The 15,530-nt window shown below is 40.2% G+C and overlaps 1 protein-coding gene across 1 annotated transcript in view; it reads left to right on the forward strand.

The window, feature by feature from the left end:
- The first annotated feature begins 6,867 nt into the window (after positions 1-6,867).
- CFAP58 (cilia and flagella associated protein 58) overlaps positions 6,868-15,530 on the forward strand; it is a 64,074-nt gene continuing 55,411 nt past the window's right edge. Inside the window, exons 1-3 of the mRNA XM_008490381.2 lie at positions 6,868-6,904; positions 8,682-8,963; positions 13,578-13,726. Of these exons, the coding sequence (XP_008488603.2) occupies positions 6,896-6,904; positions 8,682-8,963; positions 13,578-13,726 (440 nt within the window). The 5' untranslated portion in view covers positions 6,868-6,895. The remainder of the gene's footprint in view (positions 6,905-8,681; positions 8,964-13,577; positions 13,727-15,530) is intronic.

Below are 15,530 nucleotides of genomic sequence, written 5' to 3' on the forward strand. Positions count from 1 at the left end.
ACGTCCTGATGGTCGTGCCTGAGACTCAGGAAAGCAGCTGAAACACCTAACCTCGCCTCGCCAGTTTTTGTCAATGAGAAGGAGCAGATCCCAGGGACGTTGGCACCATTTTCCTGCTCAGAGCTGGCACAAGCAGAAACCTGAGAATCTTCCCAACACCCTATCGAGCTGGAGAAGTGGTACTAGTTTCTTTGTAGCGGTGGGAACTTGAGGCACAGCAGGGTTAACTCAACCAATGATAAAGGCCACTGTAAAGGATTTAAAAAGTGTTTTCCAACACTGCCCTCATTCTACAGTTACAGGGAGTCTTCTTAAAGATCTAGCAGAGAAATATTTGCTCAACTGCTATCACTTCCACAGAGAAGCTTAAAGGCACCAGATCTGAGCAACAGCATTCTAACACCCATCTGACTTAGGGGAGCTATAGATCCCTTTATTGCACCCTTCCTCTTTCCACAGAGTTGCAACGACTGTCTTATATTATCACTGGTATGTTGGACATTCTCCACCACTGCTGCTTTGATTTTTTTTCTAATATCAGGTGGTAGACGTGCTGCAGTGAGGGACATGGAAGGCATAGTAGAGGCACGTCATGTTGCATTAAAATTTTGCAATGTCAAGAGGGCACCAGGCAAATGTGTCGGCATAGCTTTGCATTGAATCTGTTGAGCTCATGGGGGATAACCAGGACTGTTAAGTCAGCCCATCTGACTTTCCTGAAGTGCTTATTTAATTAAGTGGCAGTTTTAACATTATTCAAAGGGATTACCTTCATAAATGTATGTGTATGGGTATTATTTCCTTACCATATGAATCGTTTCTTCAGGTTTACTGACAACCTGGGTGCTTCTAGTACATTCCTTTCTCATTACACCATAACCCATGAAAATCATCTGTAGCAAGAGCAGTACTGGGATCTCCCTGCTTCTGTGCTGTGGGACCTATCTGTCTTGTTACATTATTTATTTTTGCTGGGAACTTCACAGCAGTAGCAGGGGAGAAAACAGATCCTTCTTCAAGTTCAGAGATATTTATCACCTGAGCCAAAGGAAAACCTCTATTAGACATCACCTGCATAAAGCTTTACAAGGTAGTAATTACTGATTCTAACCATGTGTGTATATTTATACATACGTATGTATACACACTGGACAATACAAATTGCTATAGGTTACAGTGACTATGATTTACATTCATCTGCAAAATCTCTCTGGTATACAGGTAGATGAACAGGAAAAAGACCTGAACATTTTTAAAAGGAAGGCTCACATCCCAGCAGATTATATTACACATCTACCATCCCATTCAGGATCCACTTTCTGTGCCACATAAGGCAGTAGAAAATCATGAAAACAATACCATACTTGTAAATGGAAAAGTCAAAGCAAGACACATTAATTTGATTTATATTAGTTTTTTTGATGCAGTTCAGCAGTTTGAATGAGAAGAGAAAGCTAGAAGCTCATATTCTGATAACTCCAGACCATGATTCATTGTCTGAGTATTGCTGCAGTACAGAAGGCTTAAGACCATTATCTTGCTAAAGGTAGCAGTTTGTTTGATAATGAGCCAAGCTCCGCTAACCTTACTCAGATGTTGGGCAGGACCTGAAGCTGTGAGCAGTGGAGTAACAGTACCCCAGTTTCTTGCACTCTGGGATATAGCTTGAGGCTTTTTCACATGGCTGATACTGCAGCAGAAGTTAAATATAACAATATTATTTCTAAAATGGACTGTAAGGACAGCAGGACAAAAGCAAGATTTGGGCTGAAAGTTAAATTCTAGATATCCTTCTCTGCTGCTTTCAGCTGTCTATCCATGGACTATCCATGTAACAGTTAAACAGGTTCTAGTAAAGTGTCCAGCTGGCACCTTCATGAGGAACACCAGGACATGGTTGCCAACTGGAGCACACAGAGGGATCATGTTAACACAGAGAAAGCAGGAGTGATAATCTTGCTTGATTCAGGCCTTGCTGGGGTCCTACCTTTTATACTGCAAGTATCTGAATAAGCCTAAAGGAGACTGCAGCAGGATGGTACTTTAATAGGCACAGCTCACTATGACCCAGAACAGGAGCACAATCAGACCAAGGGGAGAAGGAACTGGGGCACTTCATTTCACCTATGAATATTTCACACCTCGGAGCTACCATGTAAAAAAATGTGCAGGGAGATGGGGTCACCTTTTCACAGCTCACCATGTGCTGTCCTCATCCACTCACTTCACCTGATGTTATAAATACCTTAAAGCCCTGATTTCTATAACATTCCATGGGTATTTAGAGAAGGGGGATTTTTTTTAATAGCCTCTTTCTCCCAGAAAACTCAAGTATCAAATAGTGAAGGGTGCCATAGAAATTTTCAGTTAGGAAAAGATTTGGAGGTTGAAAATTAAAAGGATAAAGAATAAAATATGAATGACTGAGTAGCAGAAATCAGAGATTGGGTCTTGGATTCTGCTACTGGAACAGAAAAGCTGTTAGAGAGCATGAGGGGAAGGTGTTTCTGCTAATGAACACACAATTACTCCAGACATGCTTATGACTGGGAAGACAGCCATGGATCAGAACCAGTAAGCAGGTAATGGACAGCATCAGTTGAAGAGACCTGAGTGCTGTGCAGGACCAAGTGTATTTATGTTTTCTTGCAGACTTTCCTTCATAGCCTCTTTAGGGATTAATAATGCTGGAAAGCCAGGATAAGAGGGTGTCATTTCTACCAGAGTGTTCCTCCAAATCTATAGAAGAGTCCCCACCCATGTCACTCTCCAAAGCTGTAGGTCAGTCTGGTAACATAGCCATCATATTGGTGGTGGTAAGAGCCCACAGTGGGCAGTGCTAGTAATGGGGACTGGCAGAGCACTGCTTTCCTGCAGTTGTCTTGGAGAGTCCCTGGGTTTGGCTCAGAGAAGTGTGGGGCAGAGGAGTTTTCTAACAAGCATGGCAGGCCATCATAAACCTAGTTGCAGAACGTGGAGGAAAAACTGGGTTGGAAAATTGTTCTGTGGTTGAAAATTGTGTGAAGAATGGCATAATGGGGAAATCTTAGTTTCAAGATTACTGACTTAATTTTAGTTGCTTTCCATAACTGTAATCTATTTTTGAAATGTAGAGTATGTAATTGTATATTATACATGGAGAACTCGTCAGCTTTAGCTTCAGTCTGAGCTAACTGAGCTCTTTCTTTGGGTGTTTCTGTGAATCAGAGCATTTCTATTATTTAACTTTTAATGCAAATAATAATGCTTCTTCCTGTTGAGATCATTGGCTCAACTCTAATGCCAAACCTGGTCAAAGGTTACTGCTGTTAGATCTGTTTCGTGATCTTCATGAACAAAGTAGAAAGCCACAATCCAATTAACACTGAACAACTGTTCACATTATAACACTGTTATTTAGGTGGGAAATAATAGGAGAGGACATCCAAAACTTTTATAGTAAAAATAACAGTTAGATGATTAAGTAATTGAGGACCACACAGTGTTTCCTTGTCACTGGAGAAAAAGAAGTATTTTTAGTAAAGTCTTATTGCTTTCAATATTGCAAAACTGATGTAACTTTGAGAAGGCAAACTGGCTTCCAGGGCACATCCCAGGACATCAGCTCACTGACAGACTATGTAGCATCACTGGTGTTTGAGGCCAGGGGGTTGTGATGGATTTCCATATTGCTGAGGAAATTAAAAGACTGACAGTCAGAAAAGTAATATGTGAGTAACACATTTTTTGTATAATTAAAACAATATTTTAATATTAGTAAATTGTTAGACAAATATTGCTTTCCTTAGTGGTAATCTCCCATTGATGATATCTGAGTATATTGAGCAAAATTGTATGCAAATAGAGGACCTCCTTCATGAACACGTTCACCCAGTCATTATGTCTCCATGTATTAATATTTGTAACACGTTTCTAAACCAGAAAATCTTGTCAGGACTGAAATAAGCCATTCTTCTGTGGGGATGGCACGGAGGGTGTGGAACGGGACAGTTTATCAAACCACTGTGGTGGGGGGGCCACCTAGTGATGTTCTTCCTTAAAGCAGCCCGGTGTGAAACGTTTCAGCCCTCCACTCTCAGGCTTCCCTTTATCAGTTCTTCTTATCGTTACTTTCCAGTGCCAACAAGGTTCATTTTACACTTCCCACAAGACACGTACTGTCATGGTCCTTGCCCCAAATTTCTTACATTTTCCTGGGTGATGTTACGATAAGATTTTGTCTATTTGTTGATATCTCTGCAGTAGACCATAAATCCTTACACTTATTGATGGCTTATCATTTTCATGCCACTGCAGTTTAAAACATGTATTAAATTAACTGCCTGAGGACTAAGACCTCAAATAGATCCAGGAGCAAATATTTCTTCTCTAGTAACCCTTTTTGCATGCACACAAATACACCTTTTTAAACCTTTTTTATGATGCTGGTGAAACAGGTGATTCTGCTTATTTACACAAAGTATGGGTGTCTCTTTAACATAGTCAGATATTCAGGGAAATAAATACCAGTCTTTTCAATTAACTGAAACTTTATTAGTCTGGCTTGTCCCTACTGTTAATGGAGATATCTTTTTTAATTTCTCTTTCTTTGGCTGTAGGAGCTTTTCTTCTCTTACTAGAAGAAAGGTTTTCCTAGAGCTGGGAATAGAGGCTCAGCTTGAAAGGGAGCAGTAAAAGTGATCACATGTCAAGAGCTCCATGGAGGTTCTGTCTATGACATGAGTGCATCATTTATAGCCATGGCAGTCACAACACTATTGTGGGATGGTAGATGTGCTTATTTCCACTTTATTGATGAATATAAAGCACAAGGAATGTTAACAGCCTAGTCCCAAGGTACAGGAAATTCTTGCTAAGGTCAGAAACCCAGGTGCCCTCTTGAGTGTCAGTCCAGCTCCTTGGTTATGAATGTGTTGAGGCATTTTATAGTTTTGTTGCAGAATTAATTCAAAGTTACTGTTTGAGTCTTGTCACAGATTTGTGTCCTGTTTGTACTTAAAACTTTGCTCTATGATTGTAGTCTTTTAAGGCCTGGTGACTGACTTACCAGAAATGCTCACGAGCATAAGTTATCACAGACTCCCAGCACTGTCACCCTACTACATCTGCGCTGCCGTTAGAGGTGCAGCTACTGTGACGGTGAACTCGTAGAATCTGAATGAATTTAGCAAAAATAGCATTTGTCATGAAGATCAGCCTATAGAGACACCAATAGAGGGTCTCACAGGACACAAACCACCAGGAGTTTGAAAAACAGAAGCTCATGGGAATGCCTCGATAAATGGGAATAATCTTTGGACAAGTTTATGCTGTTATGCACAAGGGCAAACATGAACCTGAAGCACAAAGGTAACTACCTCACTTTTTAAGTTTCCACTTCTGTTTTTCTGTTAAGTACATAAGAAAGAGTGTACAAAAAAATCAAGGTTATATAGTTCAGCTGTAAATGTGAAGGATTTTTATTTTTTAAATTCTGAGCCTATCCCCTTCTCCCAGCAGTGTTTTGCTCGCAAAGTTAAAATCATGCCATTTGATATTTCTTTACATGTGCAGCTGTTTTGTTATAAAGGTCTAAAATCTCAGTTCTCTGAGAATCTGAACTCCTAGAATCAGGGAATTGATCACTATCATTTTCCTGGTAATTTTATTATGTAAGAAACATCTGTACAAAAGAAAAAGAAGAAAATGAAGAATGCAATACTTACAAAAGGAACTTTATGTTTCTATTAGAGGTGTGCTTTAAAATGATTGAAACTGTTTCAGCATGTAGGATATTTTGTAAATTAAGCCATGTGTACAGAGAATACATTATAAAATGTATATAATTCTCCAGTTCTAATGGTAAAATCAGTCCATTTGAAAGCATCCATGTGAAACTGTCCATTTTGCCAAGTAATCAGTAAAATGAAGCTCTACAATTCAGGTTTAGTTAGACCAGGAAGAGAAAAAAGTTTTCCATTGCCATTGTTAGTTTTATGTGGTACTTTAAGGTCATAACCAACATCCGTTTTGCTAGGGAGTGTACTCATGGTACATGATGTTCCTTACCCTAAAAAGCTATCGGATGAAACAATTTGTGATCCCTTGGGGATAAAATCAGCTCTTTCAATGGTTATCTGGGAGAGGAGTACAGAGCAGCAGCTGATGCTTCAGCGCAGCTCTCCAAGCACAGAGCCACGGTCCCCTCTCCCCGTGCTCTGCGACATTTTTTTATTATTATTTTTTTTTTTTTTGTGCACAAACACACACACGAAGTAGTGTGACTATTCAGGTGCGACGAAATAACCACAGGCAGGCTCCAAATGTCACTTGTGCCCCAGACTCACACAAATCCCCTTTACATCCCCTCCCACGGGAACCCTGCCTCGCTCCGCGCTCTTACGGGATGTGTGACCCCGCTGCAGCTCCTGGCTGGAGGGGACAGGGGAGAAATGATTCCTCTGATTAAATCGATGATTAAAATTCCGGACAGCTGAACTTCAAGACTAAGACGGGAAACTTTGGAAGAAACGCCCCCAGACCGACGGGATAGGGAGGGAATGAACAGGGTCTTGTGAGGGGCTGCGAAGGGCCTCGCTCAACCAACCTCAGGGTCGTGGGTCCCAGACGGCGCCCGCAAAGCCCCGGGGAGAATCCCCCCCTCCCCTCCAGCCCCGGGGCGAACCCCTCTTCCCCTCCCGTGGCTCCATCGCCGCCATAGCAGCGCCTCCAGCGGCCCCAACCGCCCGCACTGCCCCGGGCCCGGGTTCGCCCCGCCCGCCGCCGTTGCTACGATACAGCGCGGCGGCTGCTGCACCGCCGGGCCTGGGGCCGGCACGGCGCCGACACCGGAACCGGCATCGACACCGAAACCGACCTGCACCCCGGCCCCTCCTGCCCCAAACCCGCCGCCAACATGGCTGAGGTGAGCCACCCCCTCTGTTCTCTGCGTGGCTTTTTTGGGCCGGGCGAACACTGCACTCGACGACATCGTCTGTAAATCATCTCGATTCTGTATGGGTCGAGTTACTTACGCGGGTTTATGGGTCAAGTTACTTTTGTGAGCAGATCTCAGATCCTGCGTTGAAAGTAGGAGTAATTTGTCTACTTGTCTGTAGGCAGTAGTAACACGTAAGTTTTAGGAACATTTGCTACTTTTGAGGTCGCAGGTGCCTTTCCCACCCACCCCTGCCCCATGTCCTCTTCTTTTAACTCTGTTTAACACCTGACCAAGATCAAAACTTAAGGTTTGGCGTTGGGGAGGAGGGTGAAATAAGCAGAAACCCAAATCTGTCACCATGAGCACCAGAGCAGGTTTGGAGGGGTTACACAGCATGCTTTGGCCTTCCATGGCGAGAGTGTTAGGAGTCAAATTGGTTTTGCTGTTTTCCTATTGAACTTAATGACACACACACAAAAAGTATTCCTTCAAGTCAGAGCCCTGGGGAGGTTTGGGGCTGGTGCCTCTGTCTCCATGCCTGACTTTTTTCACGGGTCTATATGAGGGTCTGCTTCTATCCTTTCTACCCTTTTGGTTTCAGGTTTTCCACGTAGCGTGAACTTGTGTACTCTTCCCACTCCACCTGAAAAAAACCCTAACAAACCAACCAAACCAACCCAAAACTCAAACAAAATGTGTCGTTTTGCCCTCAGAATTATTTTTCTTTTTAGAGTTTTGAAAATTCTCATCTTTGAACTTTAAATTGTGTTCAAATTGTGAGTAGGGGCCATATTTGAAAGCAATCCATTGGTTTGAGGGGTGATGAGAGGGCAGATTTTTAAGGCTGTGGGAGCTGTGCATCTCATTGCCTGTCCTGTGGGAGAGGGCTTGACACACATCCATGGCAGGTGCTAACAGGAGAACTATTTTCCTGTCCAACCAGTTCACCTCTGAGATGTGATTATAGGAATACACCTAGACCTCAGATTGCAGCTTAGAGACCTACCAGGTGGGTTTTGAGCAAGCTTGAGTAGTGGCAGCAATGTCTGTGTGACAGCACAAACATCTCCTGGGGTGCTTTATATTGTTTCTTAGCAGATCAGGCTAAATCCTGAGAAGTGGCCATACTGCCTCCATAGGGTGTAATTGTGTTCTGTTGAAGGCTATAATGGAGCCTTATTTTAAGCTGTTTCAAAGAATTCTGATGGAATTTGGTGTCCAGTAGCAGAGCTGGCAAAATTTGGTGTCAGAACTAAGCTAGATCAAAACTGTCCTCTGGGAAAGGTTTAACAGTAACATTTCCTGCTGAGGAAGGATTGGCTTGCATTGGCATTTGGAGCTTAAGACACACTTACCAGCAACCATTTTGCTGGCACTTACCTGCATAGAAAGCATAAACTCATCAGACTTCAGAGTGAGAAGAGTTGAGGCTAAAACACTGGGTTTCCTGAATAGTTGGTGTATTATTTAAACATTGTCAGAATGATGATAGGCTGATCTTTTAAAGTAGTTGTGGTACTCAGTTTCAGGAACTCTGATTATTAAAGCACAAGTTATTTCAATAAAATCAAAGTAGATCTGTTTGAAAAACAGTCTGCATGTGAATATCCTACTATAGCAAGAGAACTATTACTTCAGAAAATTTTGTCATGATTTCTTAGTAAATGTTACCCACTCAGTATATTTCTTTTTTATATTCTGGGGTCACAAGTAGGATGTTGAATTCATCCTCTTTGTTGATTGTCTATCTCACTTCATTTAGGAAACGTCTGGCCAACCATGTCTGGAAGAGAGTGAGTTTGAAGCACTGGAAGAAGACTTCCAAGAAGTCATCAATCTACTTAAGGAAGATGAAAATCTGGAAAAATTCCAAATAGAATATGAGAAGCTTCATGCTGTTATGAAAAAGGCTCATGAAAATGAAAAGCGTCTCATGGAGAAATGCAGGGAGCTTAATGCTGAGCTTGTGGTGAATTCATCTAAAATAGCTGCTCTGACAAAGCTCTGTAAAGATGATGAGGAGACGATATCATCATTGAAGATGGTAAAGTTTTGAATAGAATTAAATATGGTCTGAAATGGTTAATTAAAGACATGATAATAAGAAAAGCATCTACAAGAATATTTCATTTTATGTAGAGAACCAGCTGGAGGACTAACTATAGAACTGGCATCTCCAGTTCTTCAACCTCTGCTTTGCTACCAATTGCTTTGTTTTTTTAGCCTATTATGTCACTAGTTCCAGTCAAATTCTGTGTTTATTTGCACTAAATCATCTCTGCCAGCTTTCAAGTACTCACTAATTGTTATTAAGATTTCCCTCTGTAAAATAGCACATTTCCAACAATATACAGGTTTGGAAGCTGGGATCATTAATATTTTTTGAGGGCTGCTTGCATGTTAACTATTGCCAGAACATAAAAATCCACATACTTGCTGAAATATCAATTGTAGACCAGTGTTATCAACTGATATAAATGAATGTTTCACAGTGCTTTTGAGAAGAAATCCTATATAGCATTTCAGTGTAGCTTTACCAGTTTTCTCTGATGTGTTCTTTGTTATTATTGATTTGAACTCTTGCCAAATCAAAGGGCTTCACTTGCTAAAAACAGTCAGTATTTTTAGATGTATGGTGAGGTTTGACTACCAGAAACTTAAAGCTGCCAAATAATCAGAAGACTATTTTGAACTTCTTTTGATGGTTTAAAAGCTTAGTCTGTAGAACCTAGGCAGGTTTTAATATAGCATTTAATTGAGAAATCTTCATGCCTTACAGTAAAGCATTTTGTTCCAGTAGAATAAATTCAGTGCAGCAATTCAGAGTGATCTATGAGCAGTACAGAAATAGCAGTTCTTTGAAATGAAGTTTCTTGTTCTTATAATTAGGGAGAAAATACACTCAGAGTAAATATGAATAGCAGTACTGTCATTCTATGGCTGAAGCATGAAAGCCCATTGTACTGCTCAAAGCATCCTTCAGGAGGAGGACATCTGCATAAAAGATCTTGTTCATTTTCACTGCTGCTAACCAAACCTGGTAGGTGGGTGTCAGGAATTGCAACGATCCTGAGCATTTTCTTTCTATTCCATGTCAGTGCTCTGAGTGTGAACAGCAGCAGAGGCAATCCTAGATGTTCCCAAGCTGAGAAGACATTCCCTTAGTAAAGTCATAAAACTTACAAGGGGAAGAGTTGAAAATTTAAGAGCCTTTCAAATTTCAGCAGCTAATTTGAAGCTCAGGCAAGGTATGGCTTCAAAATACCACCTACTATTGAAGCAGCTAAGAGATTTTATACTGAAAAAACTGCTTGATGATATGATCCTATTAGAAATGATGTGCAATGAACAACACATGTCGTTTCAGTTCTGTTAGTGTGCTGTGGGCTAAGTAAACAGCACTGATGCTTTTTTCAATTTGGTTGTGAGAATTAGTCTTTCCCTTAAGTGTTCAGGAATTATTTGGATATTGTTTTAAATGTTCATGTCATGTTTTTGGGTATTATTTGGCATACCCTTCAAGATTCATGTTATTCCTCTTTCTGAAGGGAAGTTCAATTACAGCTATAGTCCTTCACTACAGTTTTAGTAACATCCAAAAATGTATTTCAAAAGTGCTCAAGGCAAGTGTTGAGGTAAATTCAAGTGCTAAAATGGCAGAAATGATATTGTTCACTTATAAATTAAATAAACAGTCTGATTCACAGTTTAATTACTTATAAATGATAGGAGAATCCTGGTGGGGCTATTCCTGTAAAAATTGTATAGTTGCTTTAAATTAACGCCCTAAATCTTGGTGACTTGATGGGCCATCAGGGTAACAGGTGTACAGCCTTAGTACTCTAGATCATTGCTTTATATACAAATAAAAGATGCAGAAGCAAAACTTTTCTCCATGTGAAGCCTGGTTGTAATCAGTAGCATTTGTTAGAGGGCAGGGGTTAACTACTCAGATTAGTGGCTGGTAGGACCCAGGTCAGTAATAATCAATAGTTGCTAACTGTCTGGTGGTTGTTCAGTGTTCTGTTTTGTAGTTTTAATAAACTGGATTTAATAATATGCAGTTTACAGTCATACCAAAGGAGCAAAGTGCCAAGCTGAACACCAAGGGAATACAGTTCTCTTTTTCATTGATAGGGATACTGATCCACAAGACTGCACTGGAAGAAAGCTGGATAGGGAATTTATAGGAGCTTGTACTGCCCTGCTTGGAATTACTATGTTTTCAATTTCAAAAGGTATCAATCCACTATCCTAAGAAAGTATTTCAGTAATTCTCAGTTTCTAAGCAGTGAAATGGATGTGATCTTCTGGGCTATTTAATGAAAATAAAGTAAGGCAGTCAGACTTCATAAATTCTGCTTCACAATTTCCAGAGTTCCAGTACTTGTCCAAAATTTTTAAAATTATTCTGTCAATATCCAGCACACTTCTGTCTTTAATTATGCAATAAACTGCGATGAGTGTTTCCAGCCTAACCCTGTACTGCAGTTACCCAGTGATGCTGCATTATTCCAGTTCCCCTCTCCACTGAGTAGTAATGTGAATATTTTTTCAGTGAAGGCTTCTATCATCAAATATTTTCTCTTCTTTGCATTTGAAGTCAAAGAAAGAAATCTGTTGATCTGCTATTCAAAGTAAAGGACACAACCAAGAAACAACTACAGTGAAGTTCAGTTTTGCTGATACTGAAATCTGTAGCAACTTCTTGTTTACATTTTGCTTATTAATTGAGCCATCATCTGTTCCTGCTAACTTTATTGATTAAAATTGATTTTTTTAATATAAATTTTTTTTTTTTTTTTTTTTTTTTTTTACATATCAGAAGCAAGATGAAATTCAAAAAGCGCAGCTTAGGGCATGAAATCACTGCTTATCTGAATGTTGTCATTGACTTCAGGGGATTATTTCTGCAAATACTTACAAGAACAAAGTACTCACTGAAGCCAGTGAAGCTTCTCAGAGGTTATATTGATTTTATTCACCAGTTTTATCCCCCCAAGCTCCAACCATAATGATTTAATTCACCAATTTTAATCACAGTCTAATCAGCCATCAGGAAGCTTTGATTTAAATAATCACCTTTAATCTTATTTTTCATTTGCGTTTCTCTAGAGAAAGCTTGATTGCAAATCTGAAACTTATTTATTAACAGCTATATTTTTTGCTTTTAAGAAAACTGAAGCTGAAAACACGTGTCTTCATGCCATTATTTCAGCCTAGTGTGCATTTATTTAAATTTCATAATTGAACAATTTTATATAAGATAATAATGAAAGACATTTTTATTATTTACTAGATCATAGAGTCATAGAATAGTTTGGTCTGGGAGGCAACTTAAAGATCATCTAGTTCCTACCTCCCTGCCATGGACAGGACACCTTCCTCGACACTGGGTTGCTCAAAGCCCCATCCAATCTGGCCTTGAACACTTCCAGGGAGGGAGCATCCACAACTTCTTTGGACAACCCGTTCCAGTTGCCCTCACATTATAGAGCATCTTTTTGACAACCACTCCCTTTTAGTTTGAAACCATTCTTGTCCTGTCTCTACATATTCTTATAAAAAGTCCACCCCCAGTTTTCCTGTAGGTCTCTTTCAGTTACAAGAAGGCTGCAGTAAAGTGTCCCCCAGAGCCTTCCTTTCTCCAAGCTGAACTCTCTCAGCCTTTCTCCATAAGAAAAGTACATGTCCATCAAGTCCAGAACTCCACCAGGAGCCAGCATGTGAGGGGATGTCATGCTGTGATTTGCAGCAAAGGAACCTATAGTGTCCAAAGTAATATCTTAATTATTTACTTCTGGAAATTTTCTTCTAGTCTGGTTGCTTTCTGCACTTACACATTATTTTTAGCACAGGATTACAGAACTGGTAGGAACTTCATTTGAATCTGCTAAGCCTGCTGTGTAATTCTTAAGGAACTGATTAAAGGAGGAGAGATACAGAAGTTAAAAAATCAAGTGAATTCTTCTGTTTATGAATTATCAGTCCCTGGGTTTGTGAGAAGCACACGAATCTGTCAGTCAACTAATTCTATGTGCTGTTATTTGGTATGAGAATTGTGGCTTGTCTAAATATGTAACTGTGTATATATAGATAAAATATATATAGGTATGTGTATATACATACATATATATATATATAAGTCAAAATGTACGAAGTCCTTACAGACAAAAATGTACCAAGAAGGGCAATAGCCCACAGTAATATCTATTTCTCATCCAAATAAAGTTGAATGTTCATTGTCATAACAGCTAATAAGATTTTTACAGACATAAGTGAGCTCTTTGAATAGATGGTGCCTTTGAGGGCACTGAATTTTCAGTGAATTTTTAGATGTTCATGTGGAACAATATTTTTTGTGGCCAAAACCTTGTAGAATGAGATTTGGTAATGTTCAGGTCTATATATTAAAGAAAATGTATTTGAGTAATTTTGTGGTTCAAATTGGCATAACCTGGATGACTGTGCCCTTTTCCAAATGAAAAGACAGCTGTTGAACAAAACTTTTGTGAATCTAAGTATGAAAAGATATGAGTATTTATTTTTTTAAGGACCAAAATATGAGGGAATTAATTTTTTATTTGATCTATATTTATATTATATTTCATTTTCAACCCAATTTAATTCATGTAATTGTCTCCCATTCTGTTGCTAGGAGATTGAAAAGGCCTGGAAAGTAGTCGATACAGTCTATGAAAAGGAACAGAGAGCGAAAGAAATGGTAAAATCACTGCAAGAGGAAATAGCTCACCTAACCAGTTTAGTGAAGCAAGAGCCTGGAGTGTCTCTGGAACAGGAGTACAAGTAAGTTTTCCCCAGAAAAGAGAAAGCCAAATCTGATTTGCTATCATTCTACACCTTTGTTAGCCATTTAGATGCTACAAAAATACTGGAAATCAGAAAGAGAGGTCTTCTGTGTCTTTTACATTTCTTGTGAGTGCTTAATTATTGGTCTGTATTTTTGCAGTGAGCAAGTACAGAATCAGGCTTTGAGGCAGTTAATTCAGCATAGGATTAAGCTGAGAGGTCAAACAAAAGTCAGTATTATGCACTTTCTCAGTATCTGTCATATGGTTTTATCTGACTAGCACTTCAGCATACTCTGTCTTTGAGAAAAGGATTCTGCCAATGTTTTTACAAGGGATGATAGCAGGCTCAAGTAGGTAAGTCAAAGAAGAAGGATGCTTGGTTTCTTTTCTGTTCCCAGCTTTATTATAAGGCTTTATCATTGTCTGTATTCATGTTTGTATTTTATATGTATACATTTTCTAGACTAACACTTATGCATTGAGTGACCTAGTCTCAGGTGGAGCTTCCATCATAATAATGATCCTCAGGAACTGCTCAAGACCCCTGCAAAAGCCAGTGGTTGTAGGATCAGGTCTTCAGACTATGCTTATGCTATAAGATTAAGTTGTAGAGAAGACAAACCAGGTGCCTTGAGTTGCCAAAGAGTGGGTGTGAGTCCACCTGTGCCTGATTAGGACAGGCCCCTATTGGGCATGAGCAAGGCCAGGGGGCCAATAAAGGTGGAACACACACCCACAGAGAAGAGCACAGCTTACTCTGGTGCGAGGCATGGAGAGGCCAGCAGCTCATCGAGCCTCTGGAGCAAGAAAGGCTCTTCCCACTACACTTCTACCCTGGAAGCGCTGTGTGGTGGCTGGAGTCCTGGAAGAGACCAGCAGCTCGTCGAGCATCAGGAGCAAGAGTGGCTTCTCCCGCTACATTAAGTGTAAACTCAAAGATGAGGTTAAGTAGCTTGAGGGTATGGTGGCACTTTCTATCAGGATTAGCGATGGTTGGCCCAGCTGGTTCTGGCTTGAGCTTCTCACATTGTGAAGGCATCCGTACATTCAAAATATGTGTGGGGCACACTCATCTCATGCACTGTGTCTCCAGGCTGCACAAATAAAACTTGTGTCTCTGCACAAGGCCTTTAGTGTGCTGAAACATTTTTCCCTCCAAGAAATGTGCCAGCACATAAACCACCTGCATGCTCGAGAAATCCATTCCTTCACCTTTTGTCCCTCAGATGTTCTGAACTTGTGTAACAGGTTTCCTAGGATCTAAAAGCTTGGTCATTAACTCCTGGTATAACTCTCCCTAAAGGCAGCTTTCTGTGTCTGCTTTTTGCATATTCCAGCAAAAACCAGGAGTCATTACTTTGCCAAGACCTCACTGCTGAGTCCTTTCTGCTTGCAATTTCCTCTTAAACTTCCATCTGTATTGCCCTTCAGTTCCATGCTTAAATACTTTGTTCAGTGACAAGGCTGTTTCAGGAGCAGTCTTCGAGAACTATTAGGCTGATTTTTAAGGTAATTCCTTTCAGATTGTAAATGTGTTGAAACAGGGAGTCTGCTTTATTCTTCCACTAGGTGACTCTAAGACATAACCCAGTTAGGAGCCAGTAAGGTAAGCTGCAGAGAGACTCACTACAAAAATGTCACATTTTTGGTGCCTGAGTAATTTTGCAGTGGATGAATAAGAAGGAATGTTACCTGTTACCTTTCTGGGAAACTGAAGGTTTCTTCAGACCCATGAGGATGTGTTGTAGCAAGAAAGAGTGACTTATTGGACTAGGTTAGCTTTTAAAGCTGCCTGTGCT

The sequence above is a fragment of the Calypte anna genome, chromosome 6 (assembly GCF_003957555.1).
Source record: "Calypte anna isolate BGI_N300 chromosome 6, bCalAnn1_v1.p, whole genome shotgun sequence".
Classification (NCBI taxonomy): domain Eukaryota; kingdom Metazoa; phylum Chordata; class Aves; order Apodiformes; family Trochilidae; genus Calypte; species Calypte anna.